This window comes from Candida oxycetoniae (assembly GCF_023343755.2).
Source record: "Candida oxycetoniae strain CBS 10844 chromosome Unknown scaffold1, whole genome shotgun sequence".
Lineage (NCBI taxonomy): Eukaryota > Fungi > Ascomycota > Pichiomycetes > Serinales > Debaryomycetaceae > Lodderomyces > Lodderomyces oxycetoniae.
The window spans coordinates 543,253-568,653 of record NW_026055370.1 but is presented as its reverse complement, the minus strand read 5'-3'; the positions used below and the strand labels follow the sequence as shown (position 1 = coordinate 568,653).

General features: G+C 37.8%; 12 protein-coding genes across 12 annotated transcripts; 4 read left to right on the top strand and 8 right to left on the bottom strand. All coding sequences in view use genetic code 12, as the record gives it.

Annotated features, from left to right (window-relative positions):
* Positions 1–340: 340 nt before the first annotated feature.
* HHT1 (Hht1p) lies at positions 341–751 on the bottom strand (the record flags this gene model as incomplete). The annotated part of the gene is made up of 1 exon (XM_049322849.1): positions 341–751. One exon carries the CDS (start codon positions 749–751, stop codon positions 341–343), a length of 411 nt encoding a protein of 136 aa, XP_049181426.1.
* Positions 752–1,690: 939 nt separating this feature from the next.
* Positions 1,691–2,365, bottom strand: FESUR1 (Fesur1p; the record flags this gene model as incomplete). The annotated part of the gene is made up of 1 exon (XM_049322848.1): positions 1,691–2,365. The coding sequence occupies one exon, from the start codon at positions 2,363–2,365 to the stop codon at positions 1,691–1,693; it is 675 nt and encodes a 224-aa protein (XP_049181425.1).
* A 586-nt stretch (positions 2,366–2,951) lies between these two features.
* On the bottom strand, positions 2,952–3,281 carry KGF56_001697 (uncharacterized protein; the record flags this gene model as incomplete). The annotated part of the gene is made up of 1 exon (XM_049322847.1): positions 2,952–3,281. The coding sequence occupies one exon, from the start codon at positions 3,279–3,281 to the stop codon at positions 2,952–2,954; it is 330 nt and encodes a 109-aa protein (XP_049181424.1).
* Positions 3,282–3,529: 248 nt separating this feature from the next.
* On the top strand, positions 3,530–4,180 carry YSA1 (ADP-ribose diphosphatase; the record flags this gene model as incomplete). Its single annotated transcript, XM_049322846.1, has 1 exon — positions 3,530–4,180. One exon carries the CDS (start codon positions 3,530–3,532, stop codon positions 4,178–4,180), a length of 651 nt encoding a protein of 216 aa, XP_049181423.1.
* Positions 4,181–4,563: 383 nt separating this feature from the next.
* Positions 4,564–6,597, top strand: KGF56_001695 (uncharacterized protein; the record flags this gene model as incomplete). Its single annotated transcript, XM_049322845.1, has 1 exon — positions 4,564–6,597. The coding sequence occupies one exon, from the start codon at positions 4,564–4,566 to the stop codon at positions 6,595–6,597; it is 2,034 nt and encodes a 677-aa protein (XP_049181422.1).
* Positions 6,598–6,848: 251 nt separating this feature from the next.
* On the bottom strand, positions 6,849–10,433 carry SSN6 (transcription regulator; the record flags this gene model as incomplete). The annotated part of the gene is made up of 1 exon (XM_049322844.1): positions 6,849–10,433. One exon carries the CDS (start codon positions 10,431–10,433, stop codon positions 6,849–6,851), a length of 3,585 nt encoding a protein of 1,194 aa, XP_049181421.1.
* Positions 10,434–12,233: 1,800 nt separating this feature from the next.
* Positions 12,234–13,628, bottom strand: POS5 (NADH kinase; the record flags this gene model as incomplete). The annotated part of the gene is made up of 1 exon (XM_049322843.1): positions 12,234–13,628. One exon carries the CDS (start codon positions 13,626–13,628, stop codon positions 12,234–12,236), a length of 1,395 nt encoding a protein of 464 aa, XP_049181420.1.
* A 467-nt stretch (positions 13,629–14,095) lies between these two features.
* RPD31 (histone deacetylase) lies at positions 14,096–15,748 on the bottom strand (the record flags this gene model as incomplete). The annotated part of the gene is made up of 1 exon (XM_049322842.1): positions 14,096–15,748. The coding sequence occupies one exon, from the start codon at positions 15,746–15,748 to the stop codon at positions 14,096–14,098; it is 1,653 nt and encodes a 550-aa protein (XP_049181419.1).
* A 356-nt stretch (positions 15,749–16,104) lies between these two features.
* Positions 16,105–18,467, bottom strand: KGF56_001691 (uncharacterized protein; the record flags this gene model as incomplete). The annotated part of the gene is made up of 4 exons (XM_049322841.1): positions 16,105–16,594; positions 16,706–17,075; positions 17,665–18,396; positions 18,461–18,467. The coding sequence occupies 4 exons, from the start codon at positions 18,465–18,467 to the stop codon at positions 16,105–16,107; spliced, it is 1,599 nt and encodes a 532-aa protein (XP_049181418.1).
* Positions 18,468–18,743: 276 nt separating this feature from the next.
* Positions 18,744–20,420, bottom strand: KGF56_001690 (signal recognition particle subunit; the record flags this gene model as incomplete). The annotated part of the gene is made up of 1 exon (XM_049322840.1): positions 18,744–20,420. The coding sequence occupies one exon, from the start codon at positions 20,418–20,420 to the stop codon at positions 18,744–18,746; it is 1,677 nt and encodes a 558-aa protein (XP_049181417.1).
* Positions 20,421–21,934: 1,514 nt separating this feature from the next.
* Positions 21,935–22,819, top strand: KGF56_001689 (GCY1; the record flags this gene model as incomplete). Its single annotated transcript, XM_049322838.1, has 1 exon — positions 21,935–22,819. One exon carries the CDS (start codon positions 21,935–21,937, stop codon positions 22,817–22,819), a length of 885 nt encoding a protein of 294 aa, XP_049181416.1.
* A 363-nt stretch (positions 22,820–23,182) lies between these two features.
* KGF56_001688 (uncharacterized protein) lies at positions 23,183–24,922 on the top strand (the record flags this gene model as incomplete). The annotated part of the gene is made up of 1 exon (XM_049322837.1): positions 23,183–24,922. The coding sequence occupies one exon, from the start codon at positions 23,183–23,185 to the stop codon at positions 24,920–24,922; it is 1,740 nt and encodes a 579-aa protein (XP_049181415.1).
* Between the last annotated feature and the right edge of the window lie 479 nt (positions 24,923–25,401).

Below are 25,401 nucleotides of genomic sequence, written 5' to 3'. Positions count from 1 at the left end.
TGTCGTTGTCGTTGTTGTTGAGTTTAGATTGTTAAAAGTATGTAGGTAAAAGTAGGCCTTAAAAATGTACAATAAGTTCCACCCTCCATTGCGATGAAAACATTTGACAGAGTTACTCTGATTTAAAGAAAAACACACACTATATCAATCCTCAAGAGCTAAATAGAAACTATAAAGGACAAATAAAAAAACCTGTAACTAGACAACTAAAAGAAATAAAATAAAAAAAAACACACCCAGACACAGACACAGACACAGACACAGATCAAAAACCAAATATGTGTTGTAACATCAGCGGTCAATCCCCAAAAAATGACAACATCGGTGGGTTTCTTTCCAATTAAGTTCTCTCACCTCTTAATCTTCTTGCAAGTTGAATATCCTTCTTTTGGATGGTAACTCTCTTTGCGTGAATAGCACATAAGTTAGTGTCTTCAAATAATCCAACCAAGTAAGCTTCAACGGCTTCTTGCAAAGCACCAATAGCACTCGACTGGAACCTCAAATCTGATTTGAAATCTTGAGCAATTTCTCTGACTAATCTCTGGAAAGGCAACTTTCTGATCAATAACTCAGTGGATTTTTGGAATCTTCTAATTTCTCTCAAGGCAACGGTACCTGGTTTATATCTGTGTGGTTTCTTAACACCTCCTGAAACTGGTGCTGATTTTCTAGCGGCTTTTGATGCCAACTGTTTTCTTGGTGCCTTACCACCAGTAGACTTTCTTGCTGTTTGTTTAGTTCTAGCCATCTTTATATAACGATGATATTATGATAATGATCAAAAAAAAAAAAGGTAGATAAGCTGACCGCCTTCAGAAAAAATTATGTTACAATATATATATATATATATGAACAAATTAGAAAAAAAAAAAGGGGGGGGGAAGGCGAAAAGCAATAAAAAAAGTCAAAAAACCCGTGGTGGGAAATTGAAAATGGTCCTATAAAATTGATGTGTGAATTCGTTATGTTTAAAATAAAATGTTTTTTTTTGCACATTGATGACTGAGGAGTAAAGAGAGGCAGTTTGTATATATGTGTGTGTGTATCAGTAGAACAATGCGCGACATTAAGAAAAATTAACTTATCTGGAAGGTAGTGTTGAACCAAAATATTGTCATTTTTTGATAAGAAATGTTTTTTCCGACACGATATCTCGACACTGGATGGGTTGAGTGAAATAAGTATGGGGCTCATAACCTAATTATTAAACTATGACTATTAAAAACAAAAAGATATTCAACAAAGCCACTAGCGGAGATATACAAGTTGGGGCAAGTGGTCCTTCGCAATCTCTTTACACTCGTTTCAACAGAGGTATACAAGTTGGGGCAAATGGCCCTTTGCAATCTCTTTACACTCGTTTCAACAGAGATATACGGGCAAATAGCCCTTTGCAATCTCTTTACACTCGTTTCAACAGAGATATACAGGCAAATGGCCCTTTGCAATCTCTTTACACTCGTTTCAACAGAGATATACGGCCAAATGGCCCCTTTTCAGCTATTATTATCTTTTTTGCTCTTTTTTCAACAGAGATATACAAGTTAGAGCAAAGTGGCCCTCTTTCAGCTATTAACAATCTCTTTTGCTCTTTTTTTTTTTCAACAGCGATATACAAGTTGGGGGCAAAATGGCCGCTTTCCAGCTTCTATAATCTCTTCTACTCTTTCTTCTTTTCTTTCTTTTTTTAACTCCTGTACCACAATCTCGTTATTCTTGCACTCATCATTTTCTTTTGTAACTGGAATACACCATACATCAATGCTTCCGACGTTGGTGGGCATCCAGGTACATATATGTCTACTGGTATAACTCTATCGCACCCTCTCACGACTGAGTATGAATAATGGTAGTAACCACCTCCGTTGGCACACGAACCCATGGAAATAACCCATTTTGGATCGGGCATCTGATCATAAACCTGTCTCAAGGCAGGAGCCATTTTATTCGTCAATGTACCTGCAACAATCATGATATCTGATTGTCGAGGCGATGCTCTAAAGATAATACCCAACCTATCTTGATCGTATCTTGGTGCCGACACATGCATCATCTCCACTGCACAACAAGCTAAACCAAAAGTCACGGGCCAAAATGATGATTTTCTTGCCCAATTTGCAATCAAATCCAACGAAGTCAATGCGTAATCTATTGCGCTCGAAGCGGTTTTCTCAGACATTAATGGGAACTCCTTAGGCAATTGTTGTGGAGTCAATTCTTTAGAAGAAACATGACGCTTGCTTATATACCCACTATTAAAGGAAACATGGGGAACCTGTGAAACTGAAGATAGAAGGATAGAAGCTGATCTAGATTGCTGCTTTATGGGTCCATAAATAATATGCTTTGACAAGGAGTACATTCTTTGCTATATAGTTCAACTCTCTTTCTTGAATATCTAACCTATTGATATTGTTTCAACAAGGAAAATTTTTGGTTAGCTTAAAGGGAAAGAAAAAAAAGCTTGAAGAATATATAATCAACAAAAAATAATCCATGATTGGATAACTTTGCCTTGATTTTCTTTTTCGCACTGTTTTTTTTTTTTCACTATCGACATTATCGAGCAGAGCGAGATAGTGTTGTAACAAGCTTCAAAGTGTTGTAACAAGCTTCAAAGTGTTGCTACACTATCAACACTATCTCGCTCTGCTCGATAGCGTTGCAAGATAGCGTTGCTCGATAGTGTTGCTCGATAGTGTTGTAACAAGCTACAAAGTGTTGCTCCACTATCAAGCAATCGTTTCTTTTTTCTGCTGTGGATTATATGGATTGGGGCTTCAAGTAAAGTATAGAGCACTACAATATTGTAGACCACTGATTAATGCCACTATCGAGCAGAGTAATATAGTGTTAGCCAGTGGTGCTCCACTATCTCGCTCTGCTCGATAGTGTCGCTCGATAGTGTCGCTCGATAATGTTAGCCAGTGGAGCGGTTTGGTTTAAAATTATTCATCTATTATCCCATCAAGGTATTTTTCTATTTTCTTCATAATATTCTCTTTTACATCACTCGGTACCAATTCTTCAGCTTTGGGTCTAACAAGAGCATACAATTGGTTTAAATTTATTGTCAGAGCATGCCCTCCTTTATCAGTGTCATTGTTAACCAGCTTATTAAGCTCTTTGTTTGCAATTTGAGCAACTTTATCGTACCAACCACTCTCATATAGCTGGAGCTTAAGTTGTTTATTTATCACTTCATAATTTCCAGATGCAATCAAATGATCTTGAATCTTGGACTTGATTTGATCGAGCTCTTCCTGTTGTTGTGTCATTTATTTGTACTTACCTTGTACTAAATAGTCAATCAGCAAAAAACAACCACTCAAAAGAGAAGACCCCGCAAACTCTATGCCTGTTTCCTTCTTGAAATGGTTGTTACTGAGCAAAGAAGCCCTTTACATGTAAAATGCAATAGCATTTTATTCAACTTCTTTTTTTTTTTTTTTCCTTCCTTCCTTCCTTCCACACGGGTTTGTTTGTTTTTTTTCTATTGCTTTATACAAGAGGGACCCTTTTGTGAATGTTTCGACTCTTGCTTAAACAAAGAATGTCCACGAAAGCTTCACCATTTAAAGCAAAAGTAACTGCAGTTGAGTCCTTGACACAAGGGAAATGGATACAAACTCGTAAAATCAAATACAATGACCCCAATGGGAATCTGAGGGAATGGGAAATGGCCGTTAGAACTACTAGATCAGACACAACCAATATTGATGCTGTTTCTATTGTATCGATCTTGCACCATACTGATAAGCCTAAGGAAATCGTATTGGTGCAGCAATTTCGCCCACCGACTGAAAGAGTGGTGATTGAGTTGCCAGCTGGGTTAATTGATCCAAATGAAAGCGTTGAAACAACAGCCGTTAGGGAATTGCAAGAGGAAACGGGCTACCATGGTGAATTTCGTAAACAATCACCTGTAATATATAGTGACCCAGGTTTAACAAACGCAAATATGGTGTTGGCATATGTCGACATTGATTTGCAAAACCCAAAGAATTGCGATCCAAAGCCAAAACTAGAAGAGTCTGAATTCATAACTACGTTCAGCTTGCCTTTGAACAATTTGCGTAAAAGTTTAGATGAAATAGCACAACGGGAAAATTGCACTGTAGATGCCAGATTGTACCATTTCGCAATGGGCTTAGAGTTGGCAAAGACCCAATTATAGTACAATCAACAACACTTTTTCTGTTAAAACTCTGTATAAATAGAACTTCCCAACTAAAGTATATTCTTTTGATATCCCGGGTTTGCTCAGCTCGCGGATATCTTATACACAAGAGTTTGATCGTTATACACAAGAGTTTGATTGTTACACACAAGAGTTTGATTGTTACACACAAGAGTTTGATCAATGTTACACACAAGAGTTTGATTATTGTTGGAGAGGTTTTGAAAATGGCGGGGGAACCAACAAAAAAAAAAAGAAAGTATATATATATATATATATAGAATGTTCTCTACAGTTTCTCCATTAAACTTTGTAAACAGCCTGCCGACTGTCTTACACACACACATATATATATATACATATATATATTCTTTCCTCAAATGTCGTCAGACTTGTGTTGTTTTTGCTTGGGTAATGATACCGATATTCCATCCTTTGGCTCGGTAGCCGATGCACAGGATATGCTAAAACCATGTACAACTTGCTCCATATCTTGTCACCGCAAATGTTTACTTGACTGGTTCAACACCATCCCATCGGATCAGCTACATATTATTCAAGCAAGAAATGCTGGAAATATTACTCAACTAGCGAGACAGAATGGTGCTCATTTAGAGGACATTGGGATAGGTTCGCCGCCAATGAATTGGACAACAAATATTAGAATAAATTTATCGTCCCAAGGACTAGATGATTTGATTAGTAGCCTCACCGGTGGTAACGCGGGAGCTGGTGCAAATACAGGGAATAACGAAGAACCTCATTACAACATAGACGGCGAAAGAGAAGATTTGGCAGAAGAAGATTCTGCTTTTACCACTACTACTTCTACTACTACTGCTGCTGCTGCTAACCAAAGTATTGTAACGAGAAAAGGATACAATCAAGTCGTATATATCCTTGCTCTGTGTCCTCAATGCAAGAAGGATATAGTATTTGTGATGAGAAGATCCCAGCTCCTCTCTTTTCATTCCTCGATGAAGACGATTGTTTCTAGGCTTGTTCAATATGGTGGTATATTTTTAGGCTTTACTTCTGCGGTTACAGGTGTTGTATCCATGGGTTATATTGGACTAACTACTGCAGGTTTGAAAATGATGGATTGTATGATACCAGGCCCATTACTAGTTCGAATGCTAACTCGAAAATCTTTGCTAAGCTCCAAAAGCACATATACTTCCTTATCGAAAATGTTGTTTGGTAATACTGCTAGCTATGCAGTGGACAACTTGGAGCAAGCACTAGTGCAAGGTTTGATAGATCCATTGAAGTTTTCGCGTATACCCGTTTTGCCGATTGCAATGTACAGACTGAGGTCATCGTCAATCCTTAAAGTTTTGCTTGGCGGGGTAGGGGAAGATCCTCTCAGCGCTGCAGTAACAGAATTTATGGTAACAGGCTACATATCCTCCATTGCTGATCATTCACTTGCTCGTTCTTTCTATAAAAACATCAAATTGGACATCTCTCGGCTTTTGAAAGGATCTTTAAACATTTCACAGATTAATCCTGTGAAAGGCATTGACTTTTTTACCACCAACAATATAATATCTATGCTCATTCCGTTAAGGTGGGCCTATGATTTGTTATACAGGTTAACGTTCAACCGGGCATATTTTAATTTGACAATGAAATCAAGACCACGCGCTATAGCCAACACCTTGGGTGCCGAAGAAATTGATTATTTAGAGGATTTAAATTCACAAATCAACGACTGCGAGTCAGTTCATCATAACACATTTCAGAGAATCTGCAAAACAATTGACTCTCAACCGTGTTTGAAAATACCGATAATTTCATCAATATACAAGTATATATGCAAGAGGATCATTTATTTCCACAGCTTAAGAAAAACGTGGTGGCTGTATTTCAGGTTGAGACTTAGGTCAAATTTGAGGTACACATACGCCTGTTTAAAGTGTGATTACTCATCAACCTTATCTCACCAAAGCTCGATCTTCAAAGCAATGACTACCGTGTTTTGGCCATACGTTTCTTCCAAAGTAGGGTTGTTACTTTCACCAATATTATGTAAGCAACTACCAATGTTCAACGCATTGTCTCTGGAGAGGAAAATCCTAGTTGCTAATATCGTGGGTCTAGTGATTGTTGCTATATGTAAGGAATTTGTCGATCTTTACCTTGCTAAGAAGAAAGTTAGTCAAATGCAACAAATCGAACCACTAAATCTAAAGAACGGGAAGTCTTTGAATGAGCTAGCGTGGACATTTCTTGGAGCAGCGGCCTCTAGTGGCTTAAATACAGGGATCTCTGATAATGATGATGTTACAGAAGAGATATTCAATCAATTGAGCGAAGAGGATTCAGATAGCGGAAGAACGTTTCAACAATTAGTCGAGACAGTGCTGCGCAGTAACAATAATACTAACTTCCCTGGTAACTTTCCGCCATAGAGAAACCGAAACCGAAAAATGTCAGTTCATAGTATATTTTCCTACAATTTTTATTTTTTTTTTTTTTCTATTTTTTTTTTTTTTTTTGCTTTTGCTTTTGCTTTTATATTTATAGTTACATAGTAATGGTACAAGTCAAAATACAACACAACCTAAACACAGTAAATAAAGGTCCCTAAAAGATTTAATTATATATATGAAATCACAAAAAAAAAAAGAAGAAAAACCGCTTGAAGTATTCTCAGGCAAGATCAATCGTCATCGTAGTTTTCGTCCTCTTCAACTTTCCTCATTGGAGGTTCAACATTGTCATCTTTTGAAACAGTTTCTTTCTTTTCCTCCTTTTCCTCCTTTTCCTCTCCTGCCTCCTCTACCACCTCCGCCACTTGTCCTCCTTCTTTTTCTCCATTTTCATTTCCCTTCTTATCATCATTATCATCGTCATTATCATTATCGACGTTAACATTATCCTTGGCAGACTTAACCTTAGCATCGCCACCATCGAGTTCGTTGAGATCCTCTCTTTTCGTCTCTTCCTTTGCCTCCGCTTCGTTTTTCTCTTCATCTCCTGAAACTTTTTGCTGAGCTGCGTCATCCCTCACATCCGGTTGTTTTCTTTCTTCTGCAGCTTCAAGAACTGCTTCCTGTTTATCACTTTCTTTTTCTTCCTCTTCCTCTTTTTTGTCTTCTTTCAGCTCGGAATGCTCATGAGTTTTCTTATCGAGTGTATCATTATCGTTTTGCTGCACTGTTTCCTCGTTCTTTATGGCATCCGACGGTATTGCAGCCGATTCCACTTCGTCAGGCGACTCATAAGAGTTGTTTCCCTCTCTACTTGTAACGTTAGAAGAATATAGAGGAACTGCAGACACATTGGCTAAGGAAGGAGTATCTGATTTCGGCTGTTCACTTTTGCTGTCGCTTGCAAGAACAACACCAGCATCTTCAGTTTTATGCTTGGATTTAGGAATTGTTCTTACTTCACTCTGTATTGATTTCGATTCAGTCTTTTCATCTTTCAATTCTTGTTCTGTCTTTGTCAGCGTTGGAGACGTAGTAAACCCTTCATGTCGTTTTTTCAAAATCTTCCCTTCATCATGTTTATCTTCTAAATTGTGCTTCCCGTTGGTCTCATTGCTAGTTGAAGTAACATTTTTGCTTTCATCTTGAGCCATTGTTATAGAGGGTAATTGGGTAGCAGTAGGTGGGGGTTGTGGGAAAACTGAGACTTGTGTTGACTCTTTTGAATTAACCGCGGGAAGCTTATTGCCATCTTGCTGATCAGATTGTTCCAAATGGGAAACTTGCTGGGTATCCCTTTGAGTATTCTTAATCGGCTCCGGTTGCTCAGGATTTAAAATTCTTTTGTTATCATTCGACTGTTGATGAATAGCGGGCAAACGAGGTGATTCAATTTGTGAACTATTTTCGGTCTTTATTTCCATAGGCCTACCTTGTATACCTTCAGATGTCAATGGCTCGTTTGGAGGAAATTGAGAAGAAGTTGGTGGTTGATTAAGTGAGGGTAAAGTGGAGGCTTGCTGAGGGAGAGTAGAAGTAAATCTTTGTTGAACTTGTGGAGGTCGTTGGGAAAGTTGCGTTTGAGGTTGCGACAGTTGTTGTGGTTGTTGCAATTGCTGCGGTTGCTGAACTGGTGTTGATACGCTCGATTGTTGTCCTTGATAATGTGATAGTCTTGCTATCAAGCCAGGCTGTCCCTGTTGTATTTGTTGTTTCTGTTGTTGTTGTTGTTGTTGCTGCTGTTGTTGCTGTTGCTGCTGTTGCTGTTGTTGCTGTTGCTGTTGTTGTTGTTGTTGTTGTTGCTGTTGTTGTTGCTGTTGTTGTTGTTGCTGTTGTTGTTGCTGTTGCTGTTGTTGTTGCTGCTGCTGGAGTTGTTGTTGAACAAGTTGGTGTTGTGGTGGCGCAGGCAACTGCGAGGCAGTTTGATGTGCTACCAACTGGGGAGGAGGTGGTGGTGGTGGCTGCGCTGCTGCTGCCGCAGAACTGTTCAAAGGTCCAGGCATTTGGCCATGTTGTTGATGTTGAGGAAGTTCACCTAGTGGCTGACCATGTTGTTGTTGATGTTGCTGCTGCTGCTGCTGTTGCTGCTGGGTTTGCTGCAACTCAGACGGATGAGGAACACTGCCACCTGGGATTTGCTGGCCGGTTTGCTGATTACTTTCCAAAACCATTCCCTGTGGTAGTCTAGGTTGTTGAATACTAGGCGGAGGTTGAGGCGGATGTGTGTTTCCCTCCTGTTGGTATTTGATCAATTGATCCAACCTCGCCTTGATATGTGGATTGCCTGGGTCTAGTCTTTCTGCTTGTCTATATGCATCCAACGCGTCACTAATTTGGTTGTTACAAGTCTCATACAACGTACCCAAATCATACCAAACTTCACTAATATACGGATTTAAGCGTATGGCTCTAGTATATGCATCTAAAGCGTCACGGTATTGACTAATCTGATAGTATAATACACCAATTGAGCACCAAAATGTCGGGTTTCTGGAATCCCTATTCACCGCTTGTTGGAAAGCTTCGTAAGCCGCATTGAAGTCACCTCTTATCATGTGAACTCTTCCTAAATAATACCAAGAATGTGCGTCACTTTGGTCAATTTCCAATGATTGACTTAGATATTTCAAAGCAATATTTAAGTCCTGTTGGAATGGTTGAATATCTTGATGTGAATGCGACCCATTACTTTGTCTGGGTGTTGGTGGATTCGATTCGGCTTGCGAATAAAGACAACCCAACTGTTGTAAGACTTTGGCGTGCTGAGGGTTAACTTGTAAAACTTTTTCATATGCTTCCTTGGCCCCATTCCAATCCTTTTGCTGTTCTAATACCGAACCAATTTGAAACCATACATCTGGCTGAGTAAGTGGATGAGGAGGGTTATTCAAGATATATTGGAAACATTCCAAAGCAGGTTGTAGTTTTCCTTGATGCTTATAGATTATTCCCAAACGGAAATAAATTTCGTTAGCCTTGTCAAAGTTTGGTTCCAATTCCAAAACACGCACAAATGCTTCTTCTGCATATTCCAACGACCCGTATCTATCATACAATATACCAATTCCGTGCCACAATTTTGGAACATTTGGATTTTCCAAATAGTACAAAGCGCGCTGGTAAGCCGCATATGCTCTTTGCAAATCATCCAACATCAAATAACAATGACCCAATAAACCCCATGTTTCTCCATTTTCTGGATTAAAATTGAGAGCTTGTTCGTATAGCTCAGCAGCCTTGAAAAAGACATCTTTTGAGCGGTACACATTAGCCAATTTTGTCAAAATCTCGGGATTATTTGGAGAGTGTCTCAAAGCTGAGTCGTATGAGGATAAGGCGCGCTCCAAATCACCCATGCTTTCTGCCAAAGAGCCAACCGCTAGCCAAGTAGATGCAGTCGTATCGCTGAGAGTGTTGGCAGCGGGATTTCGAGGTGTCTGACCCTGTTGTTGTTGTTGTTGTTGTTGTTGTTGTTGCTGCTGCTGCTGTTGTGCTTGTGCTTGTGCTTGTGCATGTGCTTGCTGGTTAGCTGTAGCTTGTGCTGCAGCAACTATTATTCCAGGACCACTGGGATGTGGAGGTGGTTGTGGCGGTTGCTGTGGTGGTTGCGGTTGCTGCAGTTGAGGTGGAGGTGGAGCTACTTGTTGTTGTTGTTGTTGTTGTTGTTGTTGTTGCAGTTGTTGCGATTGTGATTGTGGTTGAGCTTGAGGGTTCATTACAACAGCAGGATTTTGCCCAGCAGGATGCACACCGCCATTTAGCGAGGGTGGCGGTTGCTTATTCCCAATTACAATTGAATGCGAAGCGTTATACATAATCTTTGTATGTGATTAGATGGTTGTTCCTTTTTTAAGGAAAAAAAAAAAAAAATTTTTTTTGAGTTTGGTGTTGTTTGATTATACAATTGTGGATGGTGAAAGAATTGGATTTACTTTCAACTATTGGGACAACACGGATTTGATTGTTGGTGTAGAATAACTTTTTATGTAAAAGATATCCTGTATACTTTTTCTGCACACTTTTTCTGCACACACTTTTTCAATATCACTTCTATGCGTTCTTTGTAACCTTCAATGTTGATGTAGTATCAGCGTAGCTTACTTTTATGGGTAGTATAAGCAGTGAGTAAAATGAAGTATGCCAGTTGTGTTATAAGAATGGCGAATGCTGGCAGAGACGTGTGTGTGTGTGTGTGTTTGGTAGTGGTTATGATGGTGGTAGGGACGGGCAATAGGTGGCGATAGTGGCGGGCGACGGTAAATGATGATGAAATATACCCAATAGTAAAAAGTAATTAAACTGTATATTTTATTGGTGGTATTTTAGTTGTTGACAGCTTTTTCTTTTCTCGCTCGTTTTTTTTTTTTTTTTTTTTTTAATTCTGGAACTTCCCATAAAAAAATTTCTGCTTAATCGTCGCTACCATTGGTAGCACACAAAATGCTTATTTGTTTTTTAAACCATAAGAACATCACCAACCTTATTGACGAGGGAAAAACAAAAGAAGAAAAAAAAAAAAAGAATACTATTAGAGTAGGCACTATTAAAAAAGAATACTATTAGAGTAGGCACTATTAAAAAAGAATACTATTAGAGTGGGCACTATTAAAAAAGAGTAACACTGTTAAGGTTGAAGAGAGGGCAATAACATCAATCAAGACAGATGGTACTATCGAAATCCTATTGAGTGTATAAACCTTGTAGCAGAGTTTAGACCAAGATTGTTTAGTGAGAAATGGCATAATTAGTCCCACTAAAATGGATACACTAACAAGCACAATAATTGTAATGTATAACCTGTAAATAATTTGTTTCGCAGCAAAGTAAATTGAGAGACAAAGAGAGTGCTGGTCAAAACAAAAAAAAAAAAAAAAAAAATATTAAACTAATGCACCCCCCCTCACACAAAATATACCAGGCACCAAGTTTGGTTAAACTTTGCCTTTTTTTTATACTTTTCTACTTTTATCAAAAAAAAGCAAAAAAAAGGAAAAGCAAGAATAGAGACTTTCTGTTTCAAGGTCTTCTCCTCTAACTTTAAATTTGTCGTTTTATTTAGTTTCACTTTTCTTTAGTTGGTTTGCCCTTAGTTCTTTATTCCTTGATAATTTGTACTTTAATTTATTTTTTTTTTTTTTTTTCTTCCAAGTACAACCGCTGATCCTTTTTATTTTCCGTTTATACGATTTGTGCATATTAGCACGCCTTATAGCGCAAGTGGGGGTGCAATCACCGGTATAGGGGTGCACTGTTTAGTTCACAGGACCCATCCATCTAGTGAGTCACGTGAACTGTAAAAACAACTATAAATAATTTAGTCACATGAACTAAAAATAATTTAGTCGCTTATATCGTCACGTGGTCATATGATTAGATGTTGGATATAATACATTAATTTAGTCACGTGGACAAATATATACTGTTTGGCAATTTGAGTAAAAAAAAACTCTATTAACCCCAACATTCCCCTTATCTCCGACACTATCGAGCGAAGCGAGATACTCCACTAGGAAGCGGAGCGAGCTAGTGGAGTTGGAGATAGTGTTGCTGGTGGAGTTGGAGATAGTGTTGCTGGTGGAGTATCTCGCTTCGCTTCCTAGTGGGGTATCTCTTTCTCACAAGTGCAGTTTTTTATCCCTTTGGTCTCTAAATGAACTATTGAAACCTAAAAGACTATTCAAATCTTTTGCCCACTGGTTTGGGTTTGTTGCGACACACCATATACCATCTCTATTGTTACTGTATTTAGACCCATTCACCATTTCCTCATCTAGATGTTGCTGTTGCTGATGTCGTATAGCTGCCGCCTCCGACGTGATGTGTAATTCATCTCCCGGACGTAAATCCTCTTGACTTATTCCATCTATAGTTAACTCTATAGTCTCACTTCTATTGTGTTCGGATAACTTGATCATTATGTCTGATGTGCTAGGCAAAATCAATGGACGAAAAGACAATGACCGAGGACATATTGGCGTTAATAATATACAAGGAACCGCTGGGTGTGTTATTGATCCACCTGCTGACAACGAGTACGCAGTTGAGCCTGTTGGCGTTGAGAATATTAAGCCATCAGCATATGTTGTAGTGAAAAACTCATCATCAATATATATGTCTATTGAAGTCAAATTAGGAGAGCTACCGCGATGGATTGTTATATCGTTCATTGCATGAACCATTTCTCTCTTGTCTTTTTTGGTTGCTAGCTCCTCATTCTTGAGGGCAATGTCTTTGCTGTCTTTGCTGTCTTTGCCGTCTCTGCTGTCTCTGCTGTCTTTGCCGTCTTTGCTGTCTCTGCCGTCTCTGCTGTCTTTATCTTGGTTGCGCAAAACGTGACACTCTAATCGGTTTCTATACAATGCCTTCGATCTGCCTTCATAAACGGTTTTAAAGCATTTCATACTGTTTTTATAATCAAACGGCAAGAGGAACCCCAAAGTACCCATGGCAAACGACAAAACGGGAGGAACTCGGACATTTGAAAATAAAGAAACTCCTCTCAATATTGTACCATCTCCTCCCAAAGTTATCATCAAATCTATCTTGCCAATAATGTCTTTATTATTACCTGTATAAATGACATGGTTAATAGACTTGTCGAGTAATTTGTTCAAAGCAGTTACTTCATTAACCAACTCGTCAGCTACATCTTCATTGACAACAACATTAACCAGCGGATACAGAGCATGTAAGTGGTCAATCAATTGAATCATGGCTTCTCGAACCGTTGAGTCCCATGGCTTTTTCACCATCAATACATTTTTGGGTGGCGAGTCTCTCCAAATGATATTATAAAGTCTACTATGTTGTGTCTTTATATATTCGGGAAGTCTTGCCGGTGGGAGGTTTTTGCATGATTCAACGGTCAAACTTGTTTGTTGTTCTGGTGGACTAGTAGCGTCGGAACCAGTAGCATCGGAACTAGTAGCGTCGGAACCAGTAGCGTCGGAACTAGTAGCGTCGGAACTAGGAGTATCGGAACTAGGAGCGTTTGAAGTACTGTGTGACATCCAACTTGCTTGAACGTATGGAGTTTGCCGCGGGCACTTGAAAAATCTATTTAATAAAAGTGGCCTGTTACGAAATACCTTAAACATAAAACACGCTTGCCATTTGGCTCGGATCTATGTAAATATATATATATATATATTTATATATTAGTATATTTATTATTTATTTATTTATATGAGCAGATGTACCTACGAGGCAGATTGAGACAGATTGCTGATTGAAAATGGACTCCTTTCCGTTACTTCTTTTTGGGATTCTACTTGTCTCTCTCTTTGCACCGTACTATACAAAAGAAACTTTTGACACATCACACCACCATATAAAAATATTTTCCATCTATCACAAAGCTTCACCAGTTCAATCTTTTTACAAATACAAATATATTTATATATATATATATATATATGTGACAATTACAAAACAAACTACTACTACCAGAATAATAAAAGTAACTTGCTAAACGCTGTTATTCAACACTGTTGTTCAACTCTTGTATCTCTTTCAACTCTTCTTCTGTCAATTCGGTGGTGGTAGCATCGCCTTCCGTTAGGTTAGCCTTATCCTCAATTACATCATCCATTTCAACATCCTCTTTCACACTCAGGTTCCCGTTAGTTTCTTCCTCTTTCACACTCAGGTTCCCGTTAGTTTCTTCCTCTTTCCCACTCAGGTTCCCTTTAGTTTCTTCCTCTTTCACACTCAGGTTCCCGTTAGTTTCTTCCTCTTCCTTTTCTTTCTCTTCAGTTATCATCTTATTATTTTCATTAGAGGTATCCTCCACTATATTTATATTTCTCTCCTCCTTATCTTTATCATCTTCCTCGTAAAACTCATTTTCTGGCTGTATTTGTGCATCCCTGGCCATTTCTGACCCTCCCTTTGTATCAATAGCCATTGCAGTGTCTTCTTCAACATCCCCCAAATCCTCAGGATCGTTGGGCACATTATTCATCTGCACAGATGGCGCATGCTTGGTATTCTCCAAATTGGTCAATATGGTCGTCAATACTTTATCTAGAAACTCAGGTGAGTTTTGATTGTACATATTGGATGATCGAACTTCTAAAGTATAGTTGGGCGCATAGTACTCGTAGTACTCGTTGTATGGTAGTTCAGTGGGCAACTTGACATTGTTTAACAATCCCGACTCAAACGCCCAAGTTCTCGCAACATTTCTCATTGTATAGCCGCCTCCACCCAATACCATTAGTGGAATATTGAAGGACTTGACAAAATTTATACAATTGGCATGGCCCTCCATCGACAAATTGAAACATCCCAACCTGTCGCCACTTAACGAGTCACCGCCACATTGCAAGACAATAGCTGAAGGTTGATACCATTCAACTATTTTGCTAATCAACGGCTCAAAAATGGATTTGTATGTAGCGTCGTCTATACCATCTCTCAAGGGAACATTTACACTATGATACTTTCCTTTTCCCACGCCTATATCTCTTAGTTCTCCTGTACCTGGGAAAAACTCTCCATACTTGTGGAAGGAGCAAGTCATCACTCTATCCGTTGTGTAAAAGGCCTCCTCGACACCGTCACCATGATGAACATCAATGTCAATATACAAGACCCGTGGATGATACCTCAACAACTCGATGATCCCCAATACAATATCGTTCAAGTAACAAAACCCTGAGGCTTCAGATTTCTTAGCATGGTGCAATCCACCAGCATAGTTGATAGCAACATCACATTTGCCTCTATTCAATCGTGCTGCACCTTCCATAGATCCTCCTCCACTTATGCCACAATATTCAAACAACCCATCAAACACTGGGCAATCATCCCCAACATTGAATTTAACACTCTCCTTGCTAAACAAGTCTAAATTATCGGGTGAGACTCGGCTTATAAAATCTATATATTCATCGGTATGAAATTGACACATCTCCTGTTTTGTTGCCGGTTTGGCTCTGTATATCTCCATTTTTTTATATAGTCCATAATTCATAATCAACGAATGGGCCATTCTTATTCGATGAGGCTTCATCGGGTGACCTGCACCATAAGCATAATTTCCGATATCGGCATCATAAAAGTAGGCTATCCTCTTTTTTTGAGTTGGATCGACCTTCAAGTCATCAAACGGAAGCTGAACGTACATGAAATTTGAGAGGTGGGGGGGGGGGAGGGGAAGAGAGGAAAGAACGTCAGAAATTTTTTGGAGTGATAGATTTGAAAAATTTGTTGATAAATACAAAATTTCCAAATCTCGGATTCTCGAGTTTTTCTATCTACTCAAAATTTGCATTTTGCCTATAAATCATGAACCACCACTGCTAATACTACTACTGCTGCTGCTACTGCTGCTACTCCTCCTCCTCCTCCTCCTCCTACTACTACTACTACTACTACCACCGGTATATCCTCCTGCCTTTCTCTCTTTTAGAAATGAATAAATAATGCACACAGAATTTGATTATATCTCTGCTTTTTTTTTTCCTTTTTCTTATTTTCTTACTACACCTCCATTATGATAGGATCTCTTTCCCTTCTTAACCTATTGGAATAATCCCTCAATTGCGCATTCAATTGGTTTTGTAAAGCTGTGTTGTTGCACCATTTTTGGTAAACTTCTTCATTTACTCTGAAATTGATTCCATTATTAAATCCTTTATCAGCCACCTTCTTGTTTATATCAATAGGGAATAACCATGTTTTCCAACTTGTCCCCAAAGTCAGCTTCAAATTCTCTCCAAGGCCTAAATCGAAAATATTGGCCAATTTTTTCTGTTTCCCATTACAGTCAAACTCGTAATTGTTTCTGTTAATTCCTCTATAATTCCACCTCTGTTCTTGAAACTCAATAGTAGTCAAGTTTCTTGAGGCTAGATATAGTGAGAAACACGCAAATACAGTCACCGAGAGGGCAAATGTCGCGGATAATGCGCATAGTACTATCAAGTTGATGGAGATGTACTGGTCTTGGTACGCCTGGGAAACAAAGAACCTGTATATGATAACGCCGGTAACTATGAATATGTACCAGCAATATATGGCAACGTAACAAAGAAACTGTATGAAAAACTTGTAGTTGAAGAACCCAATACAAATTGAGAACCATGGACAGTAATGATCCATTTTCAAAATACACTTACCAGAACTGGAGCAGTGGTGTGTACGATCGGGTTTCCAGCAATCACACTTGTTGCAATATCTAAAACCTTGAGTTCCACCCACTTTTAAAGTATGTATCGTCATGAACTCTGGCGGTTGCTTATCTAGTACAGAGGTTTGTTTATATGGATTTTCAGTAGCCAAAACCGAATTCAGCCCCCTCAATTGAGGATAGTCCAAAGGCGAACCTGGACCAACATATATGACTTTGTAGTATGTGTATATACACAAGCAATACAAGAAAATCTGAATTAAATATTGAATGAATACCTCGAGACTAGTCGCAATATATTTAGGCACGATAAAGCACATCACTAGTAAAGCCCATGTTAGAATCACTGTACAAAATACCTTGGGGAATAAAGATGCTACAATACAGCACCATTTCTCACACAGTAGTAGCGAAACTCTCCACATCTTTAACCCACACACACTGAAAAATGTCAATGTTTAAAGAAAATACAATTTTTATTCCCCGTTCTACCAAATCTATAAAATCTCTCTATCAATATAAAAAAAAAAGTTGACGTTATTCACTCTATAGCTTTTGTTATTCACTCCATACCTTTTGTTATTCACTCCATACCTTTGGTTATTCACTCTATACCTTTGGTTATTCACTCTATACCTTTGGTTATTCACTCTATACCTTTGGTTATTCACTCTATACCTTTGGTTATTCACTCTATACCTTTGGTTATTCACTCTATACCTTTGGTTATTCACTCTTTACCTTTGGTTATTCACTCTTTACCTTTGGTTATTCACTCTTTACCTTCTTGTTCTTCTTCTGTTGAAACTTTGTAAAAGCTTCAAAGGCGATACCACCAAATACCAAACTGACCCCGATCCATTGGTTGAATTTTAAATGATGGCCAAATAACACAACGCTTAGTATCATACTTAGCATTTTTCTCGTAACAGTTGCTGTGATGAGTACTATAGAGTCGAATTTCTCTAGTATGATAAAGATGAATACCTGCCCTATAGCTCCGCAGCCAGCGAATACAATTATATCGTAGAATAACTCTGGATACTTGTTGGCAAAGCTCCAGCTGCTTTTAATTTCATCAAATTGAAACATAAACGTATACCCTGCTGTTAATAAAAAGACAAATAGGTTTAAAGTACACATTAGGTTTGCGCTGGTAAACTTCTTTTCCTTCTTCAACGAAATCTTGAATATCTGATCTTGTGTCGAGTTGGTCAACCCATCAAGAAGCATGCTCCCAATTAGATAAACCAAGCCCAACAATGTATTACCATCGTTGAGCTTATTTTTTTCTTTGGTATGAGCAAAAGTGAAAATTGTGACTCCTAGGGTTACCAGCCCGGCTACAACGTACTTGTAGAAAGGAAATTGTGTTCTGTATATAATGAAATGAACAAACATTACGGGAATCAATTTGCAAGACTTGGCCAAAAGATAGGCCAAGTAGTCTAAATGTGTAAGCGATTTATAGCCAATTGGAGATGCCAAGCTCGAGCATATGGAAATAAGGAACACTAATTTCAAAAGACGAATACCCTGTTTGCCATTGTGAATAAACACATCAAACGGCGACGCCTTGATGGCAACAATGGTGTAGATATATCCAACAAGAAACGCAAGAAACGCTTGTACAATGTTGATTACTAACGGGGCATAAAAATAATCATTGGTGCCATATGGCTTTGTGTTGATTCGTTCTTGCAACACAGACCATGTTAAAAAGGTACTATATAGACCGAGAACACATACAATTAGAGACCAAACCAGTCCTTCTTGTTTCATATCGTATGGAACATACAATTACACATGTACACCAACACACACTTCAAGTGAAAAATTAAAAATGATTTGTACACCTTGTCAAAAGTTTTTTTTTGTAAACAATAATATATGCGTTATATAAGGAGGATACAATGAAGATATATATAAGGGGGATACAACAAAGATATATATATATATATAAATATATATATATATCAATTTCTGGTAACTAATTTCGAAACAATCCAAATAACCCACCACCTTTCTTTGTAGATTTTGTATCATCTACCAGTGGCTCATTTACCTTTGGTTTATTTACCACTGGTTTTGGTTTATCCGAATATCCAATATAATTGTATGCTATATCAAATAATACTGGTTTGCACATTATTGGCTCAATCTTTTCAAGGTTTATCACCGATAAACCATTCGGATACTTGTTGATGTTCTCCACTGTGTAACTTGAGCACGTTGCTTTCCTTGTTTGCTGAAACTGAGCACTTATTTGACTTTGCAAAATTTTCTTTTCAATGTCAGATTTGAAGAGTGCAACTTCATTGTTTTGACTCACTTCAAAGGGGAATTCTACTTTGAAATACTCTTCTCCCTTTGTAGTAGACCTCTCATAGAGGTTCTTGTTTATATAATCGTAGATTTTCAAACTCTCGGCAAATTTGCTGTTAAATTGATACGATTCAGCAATAACTGCATCCTTTTTGTACTCATAGTATTGTCCCAAATGCTCAAGTGAATAATGCAAGTCTTCGTCGTTGTAAACACCAGGTAACTCTTCCAATTCTTTTACAGTCTGTATGATGCCTTGGTATATTTTGACAATGTCCTTATTGTTCTCTAACTTTTTGGTCAACAATTGGTCAATCAATAGCAAATCTCTTTTCAATTTCGTAAATAATAAGTTGTAATTCAAATATGTTGACAAAATAGCTCTATTTTGCCTCTGTTCAAAGTCGTCATCGTCCTGATTCTTTTCTATATCTTTCTTGTGCATATCCAAGATACTAATCCACGAAGCTATCACTGTGTCAAACTGATTGGCATCGTGGAATTTCAACCATTCTTTATCGTTATTCAACTCCTGAATCTTGAGAGCAATCTCATCGTTGTAGATTTCCGCTGTGTGTCCTCTCCATTCAACATCTTTCTTCAAATCTAAAGTGGAAGTAATGTCCTCAGTGAACTTTGGGTCTATCAACGCAAGCGCGGGACTCAAGTTGGGGAAAAGTTGTTCATGACAAAATCTTCTAGACAACGTCTTTATGTCTCCAAATGCCTTCAATTGAGAAGCGGCCAAGTTTAGCGAAGGGTCTATCGATACTTCAATTAGCTCAGTGCACAATGTTTTGATAAATGAGTCTTTATCTGTATCTTGCAAGTACAAATAGTCTAAACAACATCTTGCTATTGAATATGCATTAAGAGCCTTTAACCATTGTTTAGTAATGATGGCTAGTTGACCGGCAATTAATGCTGCATAGATGTACACTTCGATCCGTTTCCTTGTATCCTTGTCGTCTGTTGTCAAGTTGATCAATTTATAGGCATGGGTTAATGCTCGTTTAATCTTTGTCTTTAATAAAGTTTCATGGCTAGAAGCCTTGTTAACTTCCAAATTGCTCTTAATTTCTAAAGCATAAAGCATATCTCTTTCTGCTAGTAACAACACAATTAATCCAAACTTGTCGTTCTCCTTGTATTGTGCTTGACTAATTTTGCAAGTCTTTTCCTTTGCTCGATAATTCTTAGTATCCTTAGTGACTAAATCCAACTCATGACGCAATTTCAGTATCCTTTTGTTCACCCTGTTTCTTTGTCTTTGGAAATTCTTTGGAATGACCAAATAGGCACTTAATCTGGCACCTAATGTGGTGTTTAACGGGCTGTCCATAACTAGAGAATCCCAAACCTCTATGTTGAAGAAAAAAGAAAAATGGTGAAAAAAAAATGATAATTTTCTCATTCTCTTTGCTTTAACTGTTTTTTTCAGTTGAGAAGCTCGTTAAGCTCCACTATCGAGCAGATCCACTATCGAGCAGGGCGAGATAGTGGAGTAACACTTTGTATCTTGTTGTCTTGTACATCTATATATAATCAACTCTTTTGAAGGTCCACTATCGAGCGGGGCGAGATGGTGGAGTAACACTTTGTATCTTGTTGTCTTGTATGTCTATATATAATTAATTTTAGAATTCCAAAGTACTTTAGAATAGATTGACTACGCCCAATACTTCAGTATACTTATCTATAATTTAATATGTATATAAATTGTAATCTATATTCTAGTGTGACACTATCGGGCGACACTATCAGGCGACACTATCGAGCGAAGCGAGATAGTAAAGCACACTAACTAGCCCCAAAGACACTAGGGAGCAATGCGAGATCACTATTAAACAGAGCGAGATCACTATTAAACAGAGCGAGATCACTATTAAACAGAGCGAGATCACCACTGGGTAGAGCGAGATAGTGGAGCACACTGACTAGCTGCCACCGACACTTACCTCGCTCTGTTCGATAGTGGAGCACACTGACAAAAGTATGTGATAGAGATAACTATATATTGACTTTAATATTCCAGGTGATTATAATCTCTTGATTGAATATATAGAATATTAGACTCTTTTATATACATTTTATTATGTAATTAATACAAAATAGAATTATTAACATAGATTAAAATCTATAATATAGGACATAAGCTCCACTATCGAGCAGAGCGAGGTAGTGGAGTAACACTTTGTATCTTGTTGTCTTGTACGTCTATATATAATCAACTCTTTTGAAGGTCCACTATCGAGCAGGGCGAGATGGTGGAGTAACACTTTGTATCTTATCATCTTATACGTCTATATATAATCAATTCTTTTGAAGCTCCACTATCTCGCCCTCGATAGTGGAGTAACACTTTGTATCTTATGCGCCTATATATAATTAATTTTTTTACTCTTTTGAAGCTCCACTATCGAGCAAAGCGAGATAGTGGAGCTTGATTGTGGGTTTTTCTTTTTTCCACTCATTGATTAAAGACATTGCTGTCATCAACGGATAAATTAATAGCCTGACACATTACCATTTCCACAGCAGATCAATTTTGTAACACATCAATTCTCAACACAGGGTTCCACAAGTTTACAATCCTTAAACCAGAAAAAAACAAATACAAATACCAACAAAGCCGTATTAAGTTTCTGTGGCTCCCCTTTTTATTTGCTAATGTTCTTTTTTCCATATTCTCCGGAATTCCACTTTAGTAAAAATTCCCCTATGCATGTAAAACACTAAGGCATTGTAAATACATAAGGCAATGTAAATATATAAGGCAATCTAATTCATGAAAACTTTTTCGAGAAACATCTCTAACGTCTTTTTTAGTTTAACCAAGTAAGGTATATATAAAAAATGTCGGCTCAATTGTCAATTAATACCAAAAAAATTACTTTATATAACGGTAATAAGATCCCAGCTGTTGGTTTGGGAACGTGGCAAGCTACAGAAGATGACGTAGCTTACAAATCTGTTCGTACCGCATTGAAAAATGGGTATAGGCATATTGACACAGCGGCCATATACAAGAATGAAGAACAAGTGGGCAAAGCAATTGCAGAAGCCGGTATTCCTAGAAACGAATTGTTTGTTACTACAAAGTTATGGAACGCCGACCATAAAAAGGTTGAAGCTGCTTTGGATGAATCTTTGAAGAAATTGCAACTCGATTATGTTGACTTGTACTTAATTCACTGGCCAGTCTCCATTAACCCGGAAACCAACAAACCATATACTGACCATGACTTTGTCGATACTTGGAAAGCTTTACAAAAGCTTTACAAGAAAGGTGAAAAAGTAAAGGCAATTGGTGTTTCGAACTTTACCATAAAAAAGTTGGAAAAACTCTTGAATGCTGATGGTGTTGATGTTGTTCCATTGGTAAACCAAGTTGAAACTCATCCGTTATTAACTCAACCTGAATTGTATGATTACTTAAAGTCTAAAAATATAGTTTTAGAAGCTTATTCACCATTAGGTTCAACCGATTCCCCATTATTCAAAAATGAAGTAGTTGTCGATATCGCCAAAAAGAATAAGGTCGAACCAGCGCAAGTTTTGGTTTCTTGGGCAATTCAAAGAGACACTGTAGTTTTACCCAAATCCGTTACTGAATCAAGAATTATTTCAAATATCAAAACCTTTACATTGTCTAAGGAAGATTTTGAGGCCTTAAATAACCTTTCTGACAAGTTTGGAGTTGTAAGAACATGCAATCCGCCATTCAACAATTTCGATTGATTGATTTAAACGCATACAACGTACAGATATATATATATATATAAATATATATTATTGTGTATAGATGGCAATAGAAGAAATAGAAAAACTTTAGCAGAACTGTAGCAGAACTTCAAAAAAACTTCAAGGAAGCTTCAGAAGAACCTTTGAAGAACCTCAGAAGAGCTTCAGAAGAACCTTTGAAGAACCTCAGAAGAGCTTCAGAAGAACCTTTGAAGAACCTTATAGTCAAAATCTTCATATTTTCTCAATCAATATACCCAGTTTATTCTCTTGAACATTTTCCAATTAAAAATAAAAAAGAAGAAAAGAAAGAAAAAAAAAAAATTATCAAATTACCAAAGCTCTTGAAGCTTCACTATCATGCTACGAATAGACATATTCCCCATATTCTACCTCGAGGTGCTTCTATCGTTGATATTTGTTGTGTCGATAGCGTTGATAGTGTTGTCTCTTAAAACGCAGCCGCAACTGCCCGAACTTGTAGAACATGAACGGTTCAATTTCATAGAGTTGAAAAACTACCGTCCTACAGATATACTTGCGGTAAGCACAAACTCCAGTTGCCCCTTGGTGGTGAGTTTTGAATTGAACCACACGGTCACGGCTTGGTCTCCCAAGGACAAGAGCAAGCACGTTTTGTCCAAGGACTTGTGGCCAATAAATCATATAGCCGTTAGTGATGATGGCATTTATATCATCTTTGTTAGTTTTGGCAAGCAAACAGTGTATTGTTTTGAACACTTTAAGTTGAAATGGACAAAGCCAAATTTGAACTTGAACAGGAACTCAAAGATATTGGTGTCCTTTTTTAGAGAAAGAACGGTGCCTGGTTATTTAACAAGGAAAATTATGAAAAGAGGTGATAGTTCTGCTTCATTAACAACATTGAGTTCCAGCTCTAAAGTTAACGGCAATTTTCCACCGCCTCCAAACCCAATAACTCAACAAAGGACTAGTGTTGTTTCCAAAAACGCTCAAGTAAAGGATGATTTTATCATGATAACCCATAACGAAATAATCACAGTTTCATGTAATGACGGCGATGTCAAGAGTGAACCAGTCGAGTACCTCATAGCAGCTACAAAGCTTAAAACACCGCGAGTCAATGATAGAATTATTTGTCAAAACAAACAAGGAGACCTCACTGTAGGAGTATCTATCAACAACAAATTTGTTTACAAAAAACTCCCCCTTAAGCAAAACTACATGGGTTCAAACAATCCATTTACAAACATCCGTGTGCGTAATCTCAACCCCGCAACAATAATACCCGTAGACTTTATAGGCATGATTGTTGTGGTTCAAGACTTGACGGCCAGATTAATTGACGTCAACACGGGGATTGTATTAAAGACATTTAATATAGGTCAGTTCAAAGCAGGAACATTCAAAGTGGCACATCTGCAGCCGACGCATTGTAAGTTTTGCGGTTGTGTTTCAATGAATTCGTTTTCATTAATTTATCAAGATGATAAGAACACGCTCATTGTTCACACTTTCAAAATCGATACCCAGCGGTCTAAAAACAGCATATGTTTTCGTGTTGAAAGAGATCCTAGAGAGATTCGGTGTCTAGGGTTCAATGTGGTGAGTGAGTACCAGTTTTTGTACGAAAATATAAAGTATTGGCAAGTCACTGATGTCAATACCATCATTGGTCTTGAACAATTATCACGTATTTCTGAACCAACAGTCCAACCCACTAGTGGCTGTATTGGTGGTGCTGTGGCTGCTAGTGCTAGTGCTGCGGCTGCGGCTGCGGTTGCGGCTGCTGCTGGTGGTAGTGGTAGTGGTGGTGATCAAGGTCTAACCTCCCTACGTTTGCGGAAACAAAAAACTAAAATCTCTAGAGACAAATACGAAGGGATCATAATTTCGCTTGTTGATGGTAAAAAAGAATCTTACCCTATAGATATAGATCAGCCAATTTTATCACTGGCAAAATATGGATTCAAATCAATTTTGATTAATTTTGGTGATTCAATGAAGATTTTTTATCAAGGAACAAACAAGCTAATAGAGAATGACTTGTATTATAACAATCGTAACAATGGCAGTGTTAGTAGTTTGTTATTCTTTAATAAGAGAAGAAGTAGATAATTTGATAAGTGAAGAAGGAGGGTATGATTATGCATTTTGGTAAACTAACAAGTAGCTCATCAATGGCTCTCCACTTTTCTTTACTAGCATTCTAGTTTGTTTTCTTCTTATTTTTGGACCAAACTTTTGTAAACTTTTGAGTGACTCTTGCAAAAAAAAAAAAAAGATAAAATAAGATACAAGTATTTTGACAAGAAATCATACTAATTAACTCCTTCAGAATGAGTTTTTTCATTAGTATCTTACCCAAGGGTATCTCAAGTCTTTTTTTGGGAAAACCTTTTGGGGTCCTTGTCCCAGGATTAAATGTGCTTGCAGAATGGCTGCGAAAGGATTCAAGTTAAGAGCTGCGCTACCGGTTTGAAAGAATGTCGTTTAACCATTGTCTTTTCTTTTTGTATGTAGTTTACTAAGAATAGCCAGGAAGTGATCTTGTTAAATTAATTGAAATTTAAATGAAAGGATAAACTAACCATTCT